Here is an 18,476-nt window from a genome sequence, read left to right as displayed (position 1 = left end):
CGCCGACGTTGGCTAATCTGCCTTTGCCATCCTGGCCAACGTACAATCGCTGGATAATAAATTGGACGAACTAAAAGCACGTATATCCTACCAACAGGACATTAACTGTAATATCTTACGTTTCACTGAGTGGTGGCTGAACAACAACATGATTAACATACAGCTGGCGGGTTACACACTGCATCGGCAGGATAGAACCAGCAGCCTCTGGAAAGACAAGGGGTGGCGGTCTATGTATATTTGTAAACAACAGCTGGTGCACGATATCTAAGAAAGTCTTTCACGGAGTATCTCATGATAAGCTGTAGACTACACTATCTACTAAGCGAGTTTTCATCTATAATCTTCGTAGCTGTCTACATACCACCACGACTGATGCTGGCACTAAGACCTAATGAGTTGTATAACACCAAAAGAAAACAGGAAAACGCTCAGCCAGAAGCGGCGCTTCTAGTGGCCAGGGATTTTAATGCAGGGAAACTTAAACCTGTTTTACCTCATTTCTATCAGCATGTTAAATGTGCAACCAGAGGGAAACAACTCTGGACCACCTTTACTCCACACACAGAGACGTGTACAAAGCCTCCCTCGCCTCCATTTGGCAAATCTGACCATAATTCTATCCTCCTGATTCCTGCTTACAAGCAAAAATTAAAGCAGGAAGCACCAGTGACTAGATCAATAAAAATGTGGTAAGATGAAGCAGATGCTAAGCTACAGGACTGTTTTGCTAGCACAGACTAGCACATTGAGGAGTACACCACATCAGTCACTGGCTTCATTAATAAGTGCATCGATGACATCGTCCCCACAGTGACCGTACGTACATACCCCAACCAGAAGCCATGGATCACATTCAACATCCGCACTGAGCTAAAGGATAGAGCTGCCGCTTTCAAGGAGCGCGACTCTAATCTGGAAGCTTACAAGTAATCCTGCTATGCCCCCCGACGAACCATCAAATAGGCAAAGCGTCAATACTGGACTAAGATCAAATCGTACTACACCGGCTCCGACTCTCGTCAAATGTGGCAGGGCTCGCAAACTATTAGACTACAAAGGGAAGCACAGCTGAGAGCTGCCCAGTGACCCGAGCCTACCAGATGAGCTAAATTACTTCTATGCTCGCTTCAAGGCAAGTAACACTGAAACATGTATGAGAGGACCAGCTGTTCCAGATGACTGTGTGATCACGCTCTCCGCAGTCGATGTAAGACACTTAAACAAGTCAAAATTCACAAGGCCGCAGGGCCAGACGGATTGACAGAACGTGTACTCCGAGCATGCACTGACAAACTGGCAAGTGTTTTCAACCTGTCCGAGTCTGTAATACCAACATGTTTCAAGCAGACCACCATAGTCCTTGAGCCCAAGAACACTAAGGTAACCTGCCTAAATGACTACCAACCCGTAGAACTCACGGTGTAGCGATGAAGTGCTTTGAAAGGCTGGGCCATGGCTCACCTCAACACCATTAACCCTAGACCCACTCCAATTTGCATACCGCCCCAACAGATCCACAGATGATGCAATCTCTATTGCACTCCACACTACCCTTTCACACCTGGATAAAAGGAACACCTATGTAAGTTAAGAACCCTGGGACTTAACACCTCCCTCTGCAACTGGATCCTGGACTTCCTGATGGGCTGCCTCCAGGTGGTAAGGGTGGTAACAACATATCCGCCACGCTGATCCTCAATACGGGGGCCCCTCAGTGGTGTGTGCTCAGTCCCCTCCTGTACTCCCTGTTCACTCACGGCCAGGCACGACTTTTACACCATCATTAAGTTTGCCGATGACACAACAGTGGTAGGCCTGATCACCAACAACGAGACACCCTATAGGGAGGAGGTCAGAGACCTGACCGTGTGGTACCAGTACAACAACGTGATCAAGACTAAGGAGATGATTATGGACTCCAGGAAAAGGAGGACCGAGCACGCCCCCATTCTCATCGACGGGGCTATAGTGGAGCGTTCCTTGTCCACATCACCAACAAACTAACATGGTCCAAGCACACCAAGACAGTCGTGAAGAGGGCACCACAAAACCTATTCCCCCTCAGGAGACAAGATTTGATTTGAAAAGATTTGGCATGAGTCCTCAGGTCCTCAAAGGTTTCTACAGCTGCACCTTCGAGAGCATCCTGACTGGTTGCATCTCTGCCTGGTATGGCAACTGCTCAGCCTCCGACCGCAAGACACTACAGAGGGTAGTGCGTACGGCCCAGTACATCACTGGGGCCAAACCTCCTGCCATCCAGGACCTCTATACCAGGCAGTGTCAGAGGAAGACCCTAAAATTGTAAAAGAATCCAGCCACCCTAGTCATAGACTGTTCTCTCTGCGGTACCGCAGCGCAAAGTCTAGGCCCTTGAAACTTCTAACAGCTTCTACCCCCAAGCCATAAGACTATTGAACATATAATCAAATGGCTACCCAGACTACTTACACCCCCCCCCCCCCCCTCTACGCTGCTGCTACTCTGTTATTATCTACACATAGTCACTTTAATAACTCTACCCACATGTATATATTAACTTGTCTAACCGGTGCCCTGCACATGGTTCTCCCTGTATATAGCCTCGGTATTGTTAATTTACTGCTACTCTTTAATTATTTGTTACTTTTAGGTATTTTCCTCAACTGCATTGTTGGTTAAGGGCTTGTAAGTAAGCATTTCAAGGTCTACACCTGTTGTATTCGGCACATATGACAAATAACATTTGATTTGATCAAATGAATATAGAAATGAAAGAGAACACTAAGGCTGTGTGCGTGCACATGGCTTGTTCTTCTATGTTTTGTTCACACCCTCCTATGTGCCCAGATTCAAAGTGTCTGCAACAGAAACAAGTTGCAAGAGCCCAAAACCAGCCGTGTTATGAGTGGCAACCCTCGTAAAACTGATGATTCTACCGATCCTTGACTTAGGCAATGTCATTTATAAAATAGCCTCCAACACTCTACTCAGCAAACTGGATGTAGTCTATCACAGTGCCATCTGTTTTATCACCAAAGCCCCATATACTACGCACCACGGCAACCTGTATGCTCTCGTTGGCTGGCCCTCGCTACATATTCGTCGCCAAACCCACTGGCTCCAGGTCATCTATAAGTCTTTGCTAGGTAAAGCCCCGCCTTATCTCAGCTCACTAGTCACCATAGCAACACCCACCCGTAGCACGCACTCCAGCAGGTATATTTCACTGGTCATCCCCAAAGCCAACACCTCTTTGGCCGGCCTTTCCTTACAGTTCTCTGCTGCCAAAGAATGGAACGAATTGCAAAAATGACTGAAGCTGGAGACTTATCTCCCTCAATAACTTTAAGCATCAGCTGTCAGAGCGGCTTACCGATCACTGCACCTGTACACAGCCCATCTGTAAATAGCCCATCCAACTACCGCATCGCCATATTGTTATTTTTATTGTTGCTCTTTTGCACCCCAGTATCTCTACTTGCACATCACCATCTGCACATCTATCAATCCAGTGTTAATGCTAAATTGTAATTCTTTTGCCACTATGGCCTATTTATTGTCTTACCTCCCTAATCTTACTGCATTTGCACACACTGTACATAGATTTTTCTCTTGTGTTATTGACTGTACGTTTGTTTATCCCACGTGTAACTCTGTTGTTTTTGTCGCACTGTCTTTGCTTTATCTTGGCCAGGTCGCAGTTGTAAATGAGAACTTGTTCTCAACTAGCCTACCTGGTTAAATGAAGGTGAAATAAAATAAATAAATAATAACAACTGATGTCATCAACCGAGTGCTGACCCATTTCTTTTGTGTTTCTTGTTACTCGGCAAACGGTTACCGTCACGCAGAGACATTTGTCCACGGGCCTGTGTATGCTGTTAACATCATATTGGTGTTGCAGCTGTACTGTTTGGTGATGATGAGGTCCTACTACTGTTTTCCTCGCTTTTGTCTGTAAGACGAGTGGTAAGATGCAGTGACACAGTAAACAGTCTTATTTCGAGCACCTGTCCTTTCCAAACAATGCCCGACTGCTGTATATGCTGGTATTGTCTTCAACTCACCTTTAAAAAAAGTATGCTCTCAATGGATGGATGCTGCCTTTTCAGGTGATTTTGTAGTTTATTCCAAAGATTTGCATAAATTTAAGACATTTCTTGAAGAGTCTAGTGCTTACATAGTGGCCCTCCAGGACTGAGTTTGGGTTCAGTGTTCAGTATGCTGAAGTTAACAAAAAAGAAAAGGGGAATGCATGATTGAGCCTTTTATAGATTGACACAGCAACAGTCTGCAGTTGAAAGGTTTTGGTTCTTGGCCATCCCATCCTTGTGCTGTATTTAGGACACTCGTCCCAAGTTGTTTGGTAACGACACAGTCACATCCCCGTCTGGTCCTTAGCCTCTAAGAGTGGCATTGTTGCATGCTGCAAGGCATATGGTAGGTATTACTTTAAAAGTTAGACATTTGAATAACTGAGCCTTAACACACTTAATTGCCCCCGAATTCCAAGGCTTGCTGTTAAGGGAAAGAACGTGGGAGTGTTTCCCAGCATGAGAAGTCCAGATGGGGGAGTTGAACAAAATGTCAGACCCCCTAAAAGAAACAAACAAAAGTCAACATTGTCCTAGTCCAGCAGTTCCATCTCAGCTGGGAGCTCCTTGCGTGGGCTCGATACGATCGAGCCTGGAGCACCATGTTGCTAATCAAACAACAGCCCGACATACAGTTCCCATAAATCCCATAACTTGTTTAAAGATGTCATCAGTGCTTTATCTATGCAAACAAAACAAAAAACATATCTTGGTTCCATGTGGCAGCTTGCCTAGAGCTCAGCTGTTGAAGGGCTATGTTGGCTGGGGGTAAGTTCACGGGTTGAAAAGGGCTTCTGGTGCGTTCTGGCCTTGATTTATTGGAACAGCTGATCCAAGTCAACTGGGCCAGTCAGCGGAGCCAGAGCATGGCCATCCCACTTTCAATAGAACTCGACGAGAGCTTTATTGGCAGCACCTAACGTTGACCACTTGGTTTGCCAAGAAACTGCTAGAGATTGCTGACATAGGCTGATTGAAAGTAATGATACAGTACTTTATACTCCAACACGGATAGCTATACCATATACGTTTAGGATGTGGACGAGCAACTGCTGTGAGAATCCAATAAGCATGCGACCTGTAACTGCGTCATTTCAGCCAGCTTAGCCCAGTTTTGCCCACCGGGAGTAGTGATATGAAAATTGATTTTTCAGATTGTTGTCTTTAGAGAGATATTTGACTTAATCACATACTTGAATATACTGGATGTACTGATGCAGTCAACTATCTCCTTCTTACTTCTCATCTCACTCATCACAGACTATATGGGCCTAATTCAGTAACAGCTTGCCATTTAGTAAAAAAAGCGACTACATGTACACACGTTATTTTTTACACTAAAAGCATTCAGGTGAGGGGGGTCTACTTTGTATATCTCCAGTACCCAACGCCATTAGTTTGTGATTTTATTTGGCTTTTGGGGTAAAGGCATATTTACTCTCTGCTAGTATGATCTCAAATAGCTCAGGGTAGGTGCTGAGGGGTATACTACAAAGCAGGATCACTGCGTTAGCCAGCTAACTTTGATTAACAACCATATATAACTAGATTTTCTGGTTTGTAAATCTAAACTGCTACTGAGATGTAGCCATTTATTTACTATTTTACACCTAGGGTTACTATACATAACTTTAACCCATTTTATAAGAGATTCCCCAAAATTGAAATATTCCAGGCATTTATATATAAACTCCAGTCGTACTTTATCAAAAGCCTTTTCAAAATCAGTTATGAAAACCAGACCTGGTGTCCGCGATATTTCATAGTATTCTATTGTTTCCATTACTTGTCTTATATTATCTCCAATGTATCGTCCATGTAAAAAAAAACCTGTCTGATTAGGATGAATAATATCTGACAATATTTTTTTCATTCTATGCGCCAAGCATTTTGCTAGGATTTTTGCATCAAAACACTGAAGTGTAAGAGGCCTCCAATTTTTTTAAATGGATTGGATATTTATATATACCACTTGGGTCCTGTTTCAGTAATAATGAAATCAGACCTTGTTGTGTGTTGATAATCTACCATTATATAGGAGTGGTTAAAACATGCTAATAATGGTCCTCTGTGTATATCAAAAAAAGTTTGGTATACTTCCACTTGTATGCCATATTGCCCTGGAGTTTCCACAGCCTTAAAAGCTTTAATTGCATCAACAAGTTCCTCCTCTGTAATTTGGCCTTTACATGAGTCTTTCTGTACAGATGTTAATTTTACATTATTATTAGGGGAAAAAATCCATACAATTTAGCTTCGGTTAGTGGAGATGGAGGAGACTGAAACGAAAACCTATTCTTAAAGTACTTTACTTCCTCTTTCAAAATATAATTCGGTGAATCATGCGTGACTCCATTTGTAACAAGTTTCAATAAAAAAAAATTGATAGCATTTCTATATTGAAGATCGAAAATGATTTTGGTGCTTTTCCCCCCATATTCCACCCAGTTCGCTTTATTTTTATAATATATTGCACTGGATCTTTCTTGAATAAGTTCCTCCATTTTTCTTTTTGTTTTTCCTCTAACGTATTCTGTGTCTCTATGGTACCGTTTTTATTGCTATCTAACTGTACTGTTAGTCCTTCAATTTCCTTTGTTAATATGGACTCTTGATCTAAATTACTTTTTTTTTATAGATGAGAACTGAATTGCATGGCCTCTAAAGGCACATTTTAAGTGTCCAATACAATAAAGGGATCTGCTGTACCTAGGTTATGTCTGACAAAGGTCAAATAAAAATAAGTAAATTGTTTAACTGACTATTTCAAAAATATGTAGGAAAGTTAGCTGGCCTGTTATATAGTAAACAGAAAGACCAACAGTAGAGGAAATAGCCACAACAGTAACAACACCAATGTTAATGTCCAGATGCACTATCCTCCCCACAACCCACCCATATGTGCCTCCCCGGAACCTTCCCAGGGGTCCGTCTTTCATTTAGCTCCTGCAGAGCCATCATAGTGTTTACATTCACTTCCTTGATGTTCCGCATTTCCTCTCTTTTTGTTTATTTATGGCCTTTCTCCATACCTTCATTTGGCCCACCTACCACTACCACCGCTGCCCCTCTTCACTAGCTACAGCCCCACAACTAAACAGCCGCACAGTGTTCTCGATGGATGACCAACCTCTCCCGCCCCCCCCTACCAACCTGCCTTCTTGAGGGAGTAGTCATTTTTAAAGTAAACACACACTGATTTGTCTCTGCTTCAGGGAATCAAACGCATGTCGTGGTGGAGTGCATATCGCAGGACCGCACTGGAATGTGTATGTGAACTGATCCCCGTCTGTACCCCCCCTCCCACCCCATCCTGCATGCCTCCGCTTGGAATTAATCCCGGAGAAACTTCCCCTGGCATGGAAGGCATTAGGGCCTGTGACTGGGAGTATCTCGTAGTTCTTCCAGGGGCTTAGAATGCCTGGGTACTTAGGCTAGTGCACCTAACAAGGCAAAGCAGACGAGCAGTGGGAAGATGGATGGGGACCCTGCTATCTTAGCTCTGTCTTATTGATGTGTGAGGTTATGTGAGTGCCAGGGTGGGTTGCCAGTTAATGGGATGCACCCATGTACGGTGTTGGAAGCAGGCTTGACGCCCTTGTTTTCTTGCCCCTTGGTTTGGATACGAGCCCAGTCAGCAGTTGGAGACACGTGAGCCCCTTGATTCGAATGCTTACATTTTACATTTTACATTTTAAGGCATATTATGCTTCAAGGCATATTGCGGCCAATCCCTTGGTGCGAATTTGAATCTCAATTTATAATCCAGCCCCCCCCCCCAAAAAAAAATACATACAGTACATATGTTTTACTTTCTTGAATCATTTTTAATGGTAAAGATAAAGCTCACATTGTAAAAGTAGAACAAAGGAATGACGGGGTTGTCTGTCTGTCTGTCTCTGGGGGTTTTGGAACTGGCAGCAAAGCTTCCACTGCTCACTGACCTCCTTTCTCTGTCATTTTTTGTTGTTGCCCACCTCATCATACTGCAAAGTGGAGGTCTATCTGCCTTTCTTAATCTGTACCCAATGTTCCCAAAGGACATCGCCACTTGCGCTCGTTCCCGTGGTTAATGAAGTGTGATGATACAGGGCATTTGAGCATTTCCCAAAATGTGACTGAATAACTGAATTTGAACTTGGGTACTGCAAATAATAGCTTCGTCACATATGAAAATAGCTCAAGTACAATGTCCAGATCAAAACACACATCTATAGTTCAGTGTAACAGTGTGTCACATGGGTTTGCGCCATACAGACAAACATAACAAGTACAAACCTCTGCAGCCAGCAATGGGTTAGGCCTGGCTCATTTCTAGATGCCACACACCATTCATCTTAAACTCTCCCAAATCACAGAATCCAATACCCAGTACTGACATCCACTTCACTGTACCCCAGTCGGGGTACATAGTGTCCGTTCTATAGATTTTCAACCAAAACAACGCTACTCTGCCTCCCAGCCAAATGCTGCTCCCATGTCACTAGCCTAACATTTGCACACCGTTATGTTTGGGTGAGTGGCCAGCTCTGTGTGCCCCGCTGGTCCGTGGAACCGACTGTGGCACACATCGGTTCTGTCATTAACCAGCAGTGGTGAGACTGTAGCCTGCATTCAGGCTGACTTGATGGACGGTGTCGCCCGTTCATTTGTGATCACGTTTGTATGTTTTTTAATTGTAAAAAAATAAAAATAATCATCCCCTTTTTTAGATGGTGTTGTTTTAAAGACCAATGTTCATGCAATTTATCTGACTCTTGATAATTACTATGTGTTTATTGCAATTGTGTCGGTTCTCTCTATAACGCTTAATATAGTGCTGTATGTACTGTTTTTTTTTTAAATGTATTTTTAATTTGAGACATATTACAACACAAACATTGACATATTGAAGAATCGAGCATCTGATGCAGTGCACCATCATACTTGAGCTTGTCCCAACTTCCAGCATCAGTCAGACCCTACTGCAGCATCAGTCAGGCCTTTGATGGCCAATAGGAAGTATACATACTGATATGTAAAGCAGTATGAACTTGTACTTCTAAACCCATATCCACTTAATTCGGCTTTGTAGATCAGATAACTGACTCGAGCCTTAGAACCAAAGTTGTCTTCTTTTGCCGAAGCGGGAACCTTTTCATAAGATTCCTGACGAGTACTGAAGGGGGGGAAGAAAGTATGTCACAAGCTGTTTTCATCTCACGCTTTCATGATCCGTTTGCTCTCAAGCAGTCGGACATCAAGGCCATGCATTTAATGAGGGCTCTTTTCTAATTTGATCTAATTTTATTAGGGTGTTTTTAATAATGGAGTAGGGCGTCATTGGGGGGCGGATGGCATCGGTTTCTCCGACTTGGGCCCCCTCGGTGTTCCGTGTCATAGCACGGCTGCCTCTGTAGTGATTGCAAATAACTTTTACACCTTGATGTTATGAGTGCTTAATGCTCGTTTCGAACAGCCGTCTGTTAGAGGTGTTTCTACACTGATTAGTGCGCAGTAGACTGTCTGGCTCTTGCAAAGAGTGTTGATTCATAAACAAGTCAGTGAAGGTCCATGGTGTTTGAATGGATGTGGCACCTTCAAAAGTATCCTGTAACAAATAAAAAAATTTAAACAAGATGTTACTTTATTCTAGTTATCATACTCTTTATTTAGTCACATTTTTTTACACTATGGTAACCTTAAAGTTAAAGTGAGCATCCAATCAGAGCCATTCAACATTCAAAAAAATGAGGCAAGAGAGACCGATGAAAGGATAAGGCCTGTGTTTTTCCTCAAAGGGTAGGGGGGACTATTTCGTCTGGTCAAAGTTTTGGGGCCTATCTAAAGATCGTGCACTGCTTTCGACCCGGGACTATGTAGGGAATAGGGTGCCATTTGGGACATATTCAGACGGGTATTTTCCAACATGGTATTAATATACCCCCCGGTGTTAAATCTGTTGATGTTTACTGTAGGAAATGGTGAATTATGGATATTCAAATCTGGTACGGATGTACATTTCTCCTTGTTCACAAACATTGTAGCCTGTTTTGAAATAAATCCTCTGAATAATGCAACTTACCTTAACATAAACATACCCCCTCCACTCTTTTTACAATTTTTAATAAGGGCAATTCCACAGTAATGTTGTAAGTAGTATCACTTTCAAATGCATACAGTACTTGTCAGGAAGGTTGAAATGTTGGTCACATGTTCACACGGTTAATCACATTCCAAGATGACTAACCAAATACTGGTTAATGTTGGCAGTTTTATACTGTTTTCCCGAAATTTTGCCCTGCACAACTTTAACATTTGAATGACTCCACAGTCCAGAGGCAGTGTGATAAACAGTTGACTTTGAGAGTGATAGGGTGATTCATATCATATGACATTGTTACTCTTCTGTAAGACCTAGGAGGCATTACTTGTTTTTGCATAGGCTGTGTGGCATGTTACATTATTAACAGATCAGATAACTGTGATACATCTTTCTAATTCAACAAGGTTGTGGGCCATTTACAGCCATGTAGCTTGCAGCACCTAGAGACATGAAATAATTCATTCTAAATTATTGCAAATGAGCCTTTGAACTTGAAAAGGCCTTTAATCTTTCAGCCACACCATTCCCAATGTGCCAAAAACCCCATCAAAGCAATACATATGTCTTTTGTTCTAATATTGGTACATGGACATTGTTTGTAGGCCCTCGGTCCGATTGATTAAACCGAAATAGCAATGACAATTGATGTTCATTGCGTTTAGGCCTTTGTACAAATTGTTGAAATGCAATTTTAGATCTGTTTTTATTTTTGATGTTATAATTGAATGAAATTAACCTGTGTTATGTTTCTCACTTTTTAAGATCTGAATCCACAAAGGATCACCATGTGTCGGTCATTGGCTTGATGTGGACCAGGAAAGGATCTTCACCTTCTTCTATGCTGCACTGTCCCTCAGAGACCCAAGCAGATCTGTCAAGCTAATCATTTTCTATGGATTATGGACCTGGCGAAGTGAAACCCCAGATTTGGGTTTTTGCCTAGTACTACCTGATCGCAGTTTCCAGAGCAAAATGGCTTGTATTGGAAACCAGTCATGAAATTTGGGACTGTAAGGTACCTGTACACAGGATATGAACGCGCCTAGCCTCTGGACTGAGGACGTAGCGAATCTTGCTGGAGTAGCTGGCGAACCAAAGGGCTCCAATCATCTGATGCAGTCGGATAACCCGTTCAACAAGAAACTCCAAGCGTTAAAGAGGCCCATGGGACCTCCAAACGCCAACGTGCAAGGAACGCCAGCCATGCCCAAGATGGGTGTCCGGGCGAGGGTGTCGGACTGGCCCCAGCGAAAGGACAGCTGGGAGTCACAACCTCCACCAGGCTATGACAGCCTGGTGCCGACCTTCCAGAAGGGACCGTCAAATCATAGCACAGAGGTCACCCTCCAAAAGAACCAGGAGTTGCCCAGTGCCGAGTTCCCAGAGACCAAGTATCCGCTGTGTGACCTCCTGAGCCACTCCCCCATGAAGGGCTTCCCTGGGATCAAGAGGAGCAACAGCGAGGTCACCATTAGTGACATCGGCGCCGAGGACTTGGATCACACCACCATCAACCCCAACACTGGGGCCACCTTGCGCCGTGAGTATGGCAGCACGTCCTCTCTCGACAAGCAGAGTCTGTCCGGCGCCAGCAAAGACCTTGTGGGAACCCTGAGGGGCTACCACATGGAGGACCGCTCGGACCAACCCAGCGTGCCTCCTCCACAGAGTTTCCCGGAGCTGCTGCGTCTCAACACCACCCTTTCACCCAGCCTACAGACGGCCACCCAGATCGCGCGAGGCGACATTGTCTGCATCCCGGGCTACGACTACGTGGACAGCTCCCTGCTCTACAGCCGTGAGCGGGAGAAGTCCTTCATCCAGCGCATGAAGGCGGAGAAGGCCGACACCTCCATCTTCCGGAGGCTGCGGAATGTGAAGAGCGAGGGCGAGTACCTGGACCAGGAGGACGGAGGGCGCTTCGGAAGGCCCCTGAGCTTCCAGAAGTGCTTCGCCCACTACGACGTGCAGAGCGTCCTCTTCAACATCAGCGAGGCGGTGGCCAACCGCGCCGACCTGGGTCGCAGGAAGAACACTACCACTGGGGCATCGGCCGCCTCTCAGTGCCAGGCGCCGGCTTCTGGGCTGGGAGACAGCGCCACGACTATGCCCATCTGTGAGTCACCCGTAGGCAGCTGCGAGGACCTGGGCCACAAGGCCAGCATGGACGCAGATGAAGGGGATGGGAAGAGCAATACCCTGGTGCTCAGCTGCCCGTACTTCCGTAATGAGACTGGTGGCGAGGGCGAGAGGAAGGTGGCCCTGAGCAAAGCCAGCAGCGCCAGCTATGGGAGTGGAGACTATGCTGCTAACTATGGGGTTGGAGGACAAGGCTACTCTGTGGAATCATCGCTCAGCACCCGGTGCACCAACGCAGGGGTGTCGGTGCTCGAGGTGCCAAGGGAGAGCCAGGCTTTCCACAGGGACATGTACAAGCGCTATATAATCGAACACATTGACCAGGGGGCCTACTACTACCACAAGTACTTTTACAATAAAGGTAAGAGAGGCATTGATTACCTCCTAATACTAAATTGTTTCCATACTATTATAATGTACTCTAGCAACTTAAAGGAAAGAGCCAGATGGGGCTTTTCAGTTCTTCAAGTTCATTTACGATGTGCTTTGCAGTGTTTACAAATGCACACCGTTTGCAGACACGCCATAGAATCTGGCCATGTGTAGCTAAATGTGAGGGTTGCTGAAAATCTCTGACCTGCTCATTGAATGAGGAAAGAATTGACTGGAGTAGACGTCAACATGACACCTGAGATTGCAGGTACATGTCAAATCTGCAATTTTCCACTCTGCTTTTTAGATGGCATAAGTGTAGCTTGTTTGTTGACCACAACTTCTGGGCACTTAAAGGCACTTAAATGTCGCTTATATGTCAGAGATGACGACAGTCACGCTCGAGTCACCGTCGCAATGCAGCGCATTAGTTTTCCCCTCTACATTTGTCAGTATCCGTAGGTTGAAAATAAATAGATATTAGTCATATGAATATCCACAATCAACCCAAGATGTTGCTAATAGCTTTTTTCAGACATTTTACAGACCTGAGCTAAACTTGAAGATGGGCGATTCCACGCCAGCGTAGGTGTAAAATATTTTTGGGTGTCTCAGATTGTTCTGGCAATTTCTCACAAACTTCGTTGGGAGGTAGAATGATGAACTGATGAGTTAAGAACAAATTCTTAATTTTAATGACGGCCTAGGAACAGTGGGTTAACTGCCTTGTTCAGGGGCAGAACGACAGCTCGGGGATTCGATCTTGCAACCTTTCGGTTACTAGTCCAACGCTCTAACCACTAGGCTACCTGACGCCACAGATTGAGGGACATTTTTTATTAAATCAATTTTAGAGTAAGGGGTCTGAATACTTTTCGAATGCTCTGTATCATTTATAAATGATATAGACCATTGAAGCTCTTTTGGGATTTTTGTTGTTGTGGGAAAACAAACTATATACACTTCATGATCAAAAGTATGTGGACACCTGCTCGTCAAATATCTTAAAATGGAGTTGGTCCCCCATTTGCTGCTGTAACAGCCTCCACTCTTTTGGGAAGGCTTTCCACTAAATGTTGGAACATTGCTGCAGGGACTTGCTTCCATTCAACCACGAGCATTAGTGAGGTTGGGCACTGATGTTGGGTGTTTCGGTCTGGCTCGCCGTCGACGTTCCAATTCATTGTGAGCTTGTGTGGCCTACCACTTCGCGGCTGAGCCGTTGATGCTCCTAGATGTTTCCACCTCACAATAACAGCACTTAAAGTTGACCGGGGCAGCTCTAGCAGGACAGAAATTTATTGAAATGACTTGTTGTAAAGGTGGCATCCTATGACGGTGCCACGTTGAAAGTCACTGAGCTCTTCAAAGCTTGTCTATGGAGATTGCATGGCTGTGTGCTTGATTTTTACTCGTGTCAGCAACGGGTCTGGCTGAAATGGTCGAATCCACTAATTTGAAGATTAGCATCCACATACTTTTGTTTATTTATATATATATATATAATCCCATAAGTTAAAGCTAGACAGTCAGGGAGTATATTTTGACAGAGGAAATGGAACACATTTCCAGTGCGGCTTGCCGGACCTCGTTGAAATCTGAATGTGGCCTCCGGGGCAAAATGAATTTGACACCCCTGGTCCTCTCCTTTATTTACCTTTTCAACACTTTCTACTTTCCACTTATGTTTATTGTTATGCACTTCATTTCAGGGATGAATTTAATGAAACCCGTACTGAAGTTAATGGAACTACAAAGACTGTTTTTCCTACAGTGCAGGTTTCGGTCCGTGCAGGATTTCTGGAAATGAGCCTGTAGTTACATGTCTTTTCGAACCCTACAAGGTCATATGCCTACATGTCAATTAATCAAGTAAAGGGAGCATTACTACATGAATTGTATTTTGTCTACTCATTGATTTATTGATACACTAGGTTAAGGCATATCTCTTTATGGGTTATTGATACACTAGGTTAAGGCTTATCTCTTTATGGGTTATTGATACACTAGGTTAAGGCATATCTCTTTATGGGTTATTGATACACTAGGTTAAGGCATATCTCTGTATGGGTTATTGATACACTAGGTTAAGGCATATCTCTGTATGGGTTATTGATACACTGGGTTAAGGCATATCTCTTTATGGGTTATTGATACACTAGGTTAAGGCATATCTTTATGGGTTATTGATACACTGGGTTAAGGCATGTCTCTTTATGGGTTATTGATACACTGGGTTAAGGCATATCTCTTTATGGGTTATTGATACACTAGGTTAAGGCATATCTCTTTATGGGTTAGCAATGTCAGTGGGTCCATCTAGTTGGTGAATTTGGTCTACTTTTCTGGCTTTGCTCGGGTTATAATCTGTGACGCGTTGGCCCTATTCATGGAGTTTAAGGAATGCAAAGGAAAATCCAATCAAAAGGCAAATCATGTTAAGTTGAACTGTGTTTGTTGCAAATCTTTTTTTTAAATTATTTTTTAAAACATTTTACCTGTAAACCAGAGTGCCAAAGGCACATTTTCATTTTACGTGAATTGAAAATAAATATTTCTTATGTATATCATAATCCAAACCACAACTAACGTTTGTGTTGTGCCGTCGTTTACCATTTACCCTCAGATCACCAGAACTACTTTGGCACGGATGAGAACTTGGGCCCCGTGGCGGTCAGTATCCGCCGGGAAAAGCTGGACGAGGGAAAGGAGGGAGCACAGTACAACTACCGGGTCACCTTCCGGACTAGCGAGGTAAATCATTGAAAAGGGTAGATGTCACTTAAGGCTGAGGGTGTCCTAAAATGTTTGATGTACACAGGTTCTTACTGTGGACTCTCACTGCTGACTATGCTGAATTCTAAAGTCGTGGAATATTGTCATACCTTCATACATACCGAATAATCAACGAATTCTATCACAACAAATGGTGTGACATAGAAAATACCTCTAAATTGAATTCAAACTCAACCAAGTAGTTCCACAGAACCCCCAAGTTCAACTCTAGATAATCGCAACCAAAAGGTACATCTGTTCTGAGACGATACACAGTCAACTAGATGAGCAGACTTTTTGTATGATCAAACCAATGGGACATTAGACAACTTTTAATCTGAGTTAATGGAAGTTAAACTCTTAAAGGGAAAGTTTGATCCCACGATATGTTAGTTCTCCCATGAGACACTGTAAGTGGGGCGTTCGTGGTTGCACTTCTTATGACTCGCTAATGCTAAAAGCTAATCTATTTAGTTTTACTAAAAGCTAATTCCCTAACTTAAACGTCTCTCTCCCAGTTCACTGGGTTAACTGCATGCAGCGGGAAAGTGAAGCTGTTTGGGGAGGCACTCTCTTTTCATCACAAGTATCCTAGGTTACTACTCCATATATCACTCACGTTTCTTATATATCACAGTAATTTATCTTTTACGTTTTCTTCCTGATGTAGTTAATTTTTTTAATATTCTTCATAATTTGTAAGCATTCCCCCCCCCCCCAAAAACGGAATACTTCTTTAAATAACATCATAGCTACATTACTCAAGATAGTCAAACACTTAAATGATTCCCACTCACTTCATGTGTTACAAACATTATTTAGGATCATGTTGCTCTTGAAACATGGGTGCAGAAAAGATTCTGACATCCGCAACAAATTTTGAACCTTTAATAACAACTTTAACAAATGAGCCTTTATAGATGCTTACACTTCATGAATAAGCTTTCAATGTTGTACCTAAATCCTTATGAATTGTAATGATTGTAACGCCTATATGTGCTCAATTCTTAAGTCTAAGCCGTTTGCGGGCTTCTAAGCTGCCACATGGAATTGTTTTAAGAAGGTCATACCATGGATCATCCTTTACTATTGTAACCCATAGAAACGCATTGAATTACACATTCATAAATGGCCAAAAATACAATAAAAAATGAATAAGGTTTTGAAGTGTGTCTTTTATCTAGGAGATATAAGAACGCTCAGGAAATATTTTTTGGGCACAGAACTACTTCCATACTTCCATTAATTTGTATGGGTTACATTTAGACGGATCCCGTGTCACTTGTGAGGGTCGTAGAGCAAAATGGAGAACACCATCACGTTCGTTTGTCTCCCCGTTCTACGGTGATATATGTAGCCCAAACGGTTCTGGACACTACAGACAAACGTTAGTACATTAGCGTTACCGACTTCAAACGAGTCCCGTGACAAACTGTTTGGATGCTAGAGATGGAGAAGACCGATTTTTTTTTTTGTTGGCATGTCTCCTGGTCTGACAAACAGCACTGTAGATCTGCCACTTTCCACGCAGATGTGGAAGGGTGACATGGGTGACGCGGTGGATTGAGACGCAGCTCTAGCTTAAACTGACAGACTTTGATGCACCCGTGCATCAATACACTCTAGGGGGTTAAACTTAGCAAATAATGAAACAGTTATTCATAATTTATACTTACTTATAATTTGCAACTTTATTCACGAGTTTATAAATTGTTACTCGAAATTCAACTCAACCGTCAGGGCGAGACACCCAGCTGACCTCCAGCCTCTCTCTCTGTCCTCCCCAGCTCACCACTCTCCGAGGGGCCATCCTGGAAGACGCCGTGCCCTCCACCGCCAAGCATGGCATGGCCAGGGGCCTACCGCTGAAGGAGGTGTTGGAGTATGTGGTCCCAGAGCTCAACATCCAGTGTCTCAGGCTGGCCATCAGTTCGCCCAAGGTCCCTGAGCAGCTCCTCAAGCTGGACCAACAGGGGGTGAGTGACCATAGACATGCAGTCGCTAGTGAAAATCTCCACACCTCTTGCACAGTCTTCATTTTGCTGATCTAAAAAGGTAATAAAACTACTCCATATTTTCAAAGTGTGTGTGTTTTGGGTCACTTAGAAATGTCCTTGTTTTTTTCCATTTAAAATAACATCAAATTGATCCTAAATACAGTGTAGACATTATTAATGTTGTAAATGACTATAGTAGCAGGAAACGGCTCATTATTTTATTTCATGGAATATCTACGTAGGCGTACAGAGACCCATTATCAGCAACCATCACTCCTGTGTTCCAATGGCAGGTTGTGTTAGCTAATCTAAGTTTATAATTTTAAAAGGCTAATTGATCATTAGAAAACCCTTTTGCAATTATGTTAGCACAGCTGAAAACTGTTGTGCTGATTAAAGAAGCAATGAAACTGGCCTTCTTTAGACTAGTTGAGTATCTGGAGCGTCAGCATTTGTGGGTTCGATTACAGGCTCAAAATGGCCAGAAACAAAGTACTTTATTTTGAAACTCATCAGTCTATTCTTGTTCTGAGAAATGAAGGCTATTCCATGCGAGAAATTGCCAAGAAACTGAAGAGCTCATACAATACTATGTACTATTCCCTTCACAGAACAGCGCAAACTGACTCTAACCAGAATAGAAAGAGTGGCAGGCCCCGGTGCACAACTGAGCAAGAGGACAAGTACATTAGTGTCTAGTTTGAGAAACTGACCCCTCACAATTCCTCAACTGGCAGCTTCATTAAATAGTACCCGCAAAACACCAGTCTCAACGTCAACAGTGAAGAGGTGACTCTGGGATGCTGGCCTTCTAGGCAGAGTTGCAAAGAAAAAGCCATATCTCAGACTGGCCAATAAAAATAAAAGATTAAGATGGGCAAAATAACACACACATTGGACAGAGGAAGATTTGAAAAAAGTGTTATGGGCAGACGAATCTAAGTTTTTGTGGTGTTCGGATCACAAAGAAGAACATTCGTGAGATGCAGAAAAAATGAAAAGATGCTGGAGGAGTGCTTGAGGCCATCT

The 18,476-nt window shown here is 43.4% G+C and overlaps 1 protein-coding gene across 4 annotated transcripts in view; it reads left to right on the top strand.

Moving 5' to 3' along the window:
- LOC112068651 (signal-induced proliferation-associated 1-like protein 2) overlaps positions 1-18,476 on the top strand; it is a 95,397-nt gene that overhangs the window by 27,666 nt on the left and 49,255 nt on the right. For all 4 annotated transcript variants that reach the window (XM_024135840.2, XM_024135838.2, XM_024135837.2 and 1 more), the window contains exons 2-4: positions 10,927-12,664; positions 15,302-15,429; positions 17,238-17,426. In XM_024135840.2, coding sequence (XP_023991608.1) covers positions 11,197-12,664; positions 15,302-15,429; positions 17,238-17,426 — 1,785 coding nt within the window. In that variant the 5' untranslated portion in view covers positions 10,927-11,196. The remainder of the gene's footprint in view (positions 1-10,926; positions 12,665-15,301; positions 15,430-17,237; positions 17,427-18,476) is intronic.

The sequence above is a fragment of the Salvelinus sp. IW2-2015 genome, unplaced genomic scaffold (assembly GCF_002910315.2).
Source record: "Salvelinus sp. IW2-2015 unplaced genomic scaffold, ASM291031v2 Un_scaffold640, whole genome shotgun sequence".
Taxonomy (NCBI): domain Eukaryota; kingdom Metazoa; phylum Chordata; class Actinopteri; order Salmoniformes; family Salmonidae; genus Salvelinus; species Salvelinus sp. IW2-2015.
Note: the sequence above shows the minus strand (reverse complement) of the source record. Positions and strands in the feature narration are given on the sequence as shown.